The 2,670-nt window shown below is 44.9% G+C and overlaps 1 protein-coding gene across 1 annotated transcript; it reads right to left on the bottom strand.

Moving 5' to 3' along the window:
- Positions 1-526: 526 nt before the first annotated feature.
- Positions 527-2,332, bottom strand: LOC127101412 (KNR4/SMI1 homolog). Its single transcript, XM_051038838.1, has 2 exons — positions 1,564-2,332; positions 527-708 (listed from the first exon to the last, which is right to left on the bottom strand). The coding sequence occupies exons 1-2, from the start codon at positions 2,330-2,332 to the stop codon at positions 527-529; spliced, it is 951 nt and encodes a 316-aa protein (XP_050894795.1).
- Positions 2,333-2,670: the final 338 nt, after the last annotated feature.

A 2,670-nucleotide genomic window follows, 5' to 3' on the forward strand; every position in this document is an offset into this window, starting at 1 on the left:
GTCAAGACATTAGTGTTTTACCATATAATGCAGCCAATTAAACACCTACAAACTCCCCCTTTGGCAAATTTTTGGCTAAAACACTTTGATCCCCATAACAGAGTTCATGGCAGCGGAATACTACTAGCTAATACACTCAGAGTGGCAACACACTCACACACATGGAAGTTAAACAAAAACTTCGCATAGCAGCACACACATATTAGAAGTTGCACCTAAACTTCAACATCAGCTGCAGGGGGGGGGGGGGGAAGTTAAATAAAAACTTCACACACATATCAGCATACACACAGAAGCTAAATACACACTTCATCACACAGCAGCTGTAGTAGGGGAAAACTTCAATCTGTCATGAATGGGAACCTGTTTTAATAAAGTTTAACAATGTAAACTTCTGTTGTCCTGGGGTATCACTTGTCACTCCCCCTTTTTGTCAAAAATGTTGCCAAAGCAACACTTTAATTTACAGATCCACAAATAGTAATTTGAATTACACACATGACAGAAAAAAACACAAAAGAAGTGATTAATCCTCAGCCTCATCATCAGCCTCCTCATCATCCTGCTCTTCAGAGCTGGCCTCTTCCTCCTCCTCAGCCATTTGCCCTTCAGCTCCATCCGTGTCCTCAGCAGTAGACTCCAGCTGCAAGATGAGCTGTTCCAGTGCATGCTTTCTAGCTCCCAGCTCTTTGCAGGTCTCTTTGAGAACTGTAATAACATCAGCTTTGTCTGGTTGGTTGCCAGCTTTGGAAGTCTCTCCCGATGTCAAGACAATGTCAGGGACATGCTTGCCCAGGAACAGTTTGTAGCTGAAGGCCAATGGACTCTCTCTTCTTTTCACGAAGTCATTATCTGTCAGAATGTGTGGAAATTGATTCAGCACAATTCCACATATGAGAGATGGAAAGGCAATGGGTCCCTTCACACTAAAGCTCCCAGCATGCTTCATTGTCTAATCAAATATGTAAGCACCATAGTTCACCCTTGCCTTGGTTCCCACTGCATAGATGAACTTCCCTAATGCCACAGACACAGTTGACTTGTGGTTAGTGGGGACCCAGTTGGCTGCTCCAACTTTGTGTAGCATTGCATACTTGACACTTAGTTGGCTGGCTACTAGCTTCCCTTTGAGAGGCCACATTCGGACTTGCTTGGCTATGATGACTTGACAGACTGTATTGTCAGTCACTTCAAGCTCAGGTTGCTCTTCATCCGCTCTTCCCAGATACTGATTTATCACAGAGGGGGAAAAAGTCACACATTTTCGACGCACATAGACCTTTCGAAATTCCTTGGATCTCCCATCAGCACACTCCTCTGACAGATTTACAATAAACTCCTTCACTAAGGTCTCATAGCACTTAGGAAGTTGTGACACAGTTCTTATCAAACCTGCCTCCTTGATGAGATCCACAATCTCTTTACAGTCCAATGCATTCTGTGCCAGTTCTCTTTCCAATGCCAGCCTCTTGTGGTATACATACTTCCACCTGTTAACACTGGAGGCAAAGTGGAAGGACACATTGTCAATGGGAACTTCTGGGACACTGGTTGCCAACCTACTGGAAGAGGGTTTCTTCCTGGACATGGATGCTGTGACATCACATGGGGCATCAGATTCAGACTCAACCACCACAGCTTTGGTCTTCAACTTCTTAGGCACCTCTTTGCTCCAAGCTTTTGTAGGACCATAGCTTTTCCTCTTGTGTGTACTCTCTGACTCTGGTTGCTTTTGAGGATTTGTTACACCAACCTCCTTGGAGGGGGACTTCAGCTCCACAACCTTTTTCTCCCTTCTGGTCCTGACTCTCTTGGCTATCCTAGGGACAACTGTAGCCAGAAGTTCATTGTCTGAGAGCTCTTCCACGTTAATCGTCTCAGCCCTAGGATTGTCCTCAACACTTTGAGTAACATTGGCCTTCTCACTTCTCACTTTGCCTGAGGGTTTTTCAACCTTTGATCCCTCATGAGCATCTGGTTGCTCAACATTGTCAGTGACATTTTTCCTCAACACAACAGCTTTATCTTGACATGCAGCAATGTCAGGAATGATTGTGTTCAAGGGAACAGAAACCCCAGGAACATCTCGATTGCCAGATAGTATCTGAGTGACGATAGTTGCAATGGAGTTATGTACATACCTTGACCCTTCCCTTGTGTGTTCATCAAGAGCGATTTCTGATGAAAACCCGGTGACCGTTTCCTTAGGTCTTCTTGCATGGGACGAAGTTGCTGCGTCCACAACTGGATCCTCCCGGGTAGGGTGGTGAGACTCGGTGCTGTGAGAATCAGACATGGTGGTGTACGAGGAGGTGTCGGATTGACGAGCCATGCTGAATATTTGAGAGGGAAGATGAATCGTTTCTTTGGACGAGGGTTTGCACGAGTGGAGAATGAAACGACTGAATGTGAACCACTTTGTGCAAGAGTAAGGTCTATTAGATTTTGACCACTCAGCGCTCACCATTTGTTTAATAATTTGACTTATTAAACAGTAGCTAACTAACTTCATTAGTTGCTATAACTTTTCAGACGCACGCATTCCCTTTTGTCCTTACTGTACAATGTCATGACATTCTGGGTGACATTGTACTCTGTCTGCATCAGGTTCCTCCAAACTAGAGGTGACCACCTGCCTCCACAAGCAAGGTACTGAGTTTCTGCAGACGT

This window comes from Lathyrus oleraceus, chromosome 1 (genome assembly GCF_024323335.1).
Source record: "Lathyrus oleraceus cultivar Zhongwan6 chromosome 1, CAAS_Psat_ZW6_1.0, whole genome shotgun sequence".
In the NCBI taxonomy this organism is placed as follows: domain Eukaryota; kingdom Viridiplantae; phylum Streptophyta; class Magnoliopsida; order Fabales; family Fabaceae; genus Lathyrus; species Lathyrus oleraceus.

Excerpts from the sequence above, each read along its gene's own strand:
- LOC127101412 (XM_051038838.1), bottom strand. The coding sequence starts at position 2,332 with ATGGCTCGTCAATCCGACACCTCCTCGTACACCACCATGTCTGATTCT. Across the intron at positions 709-1,563 it reads CAGGAAGAAACCCTCTTCCA|TTCTCAAAGAGACCTGCAAA; the intron begins GTAGGTTGGCAA and ends ATGTTATTACAG.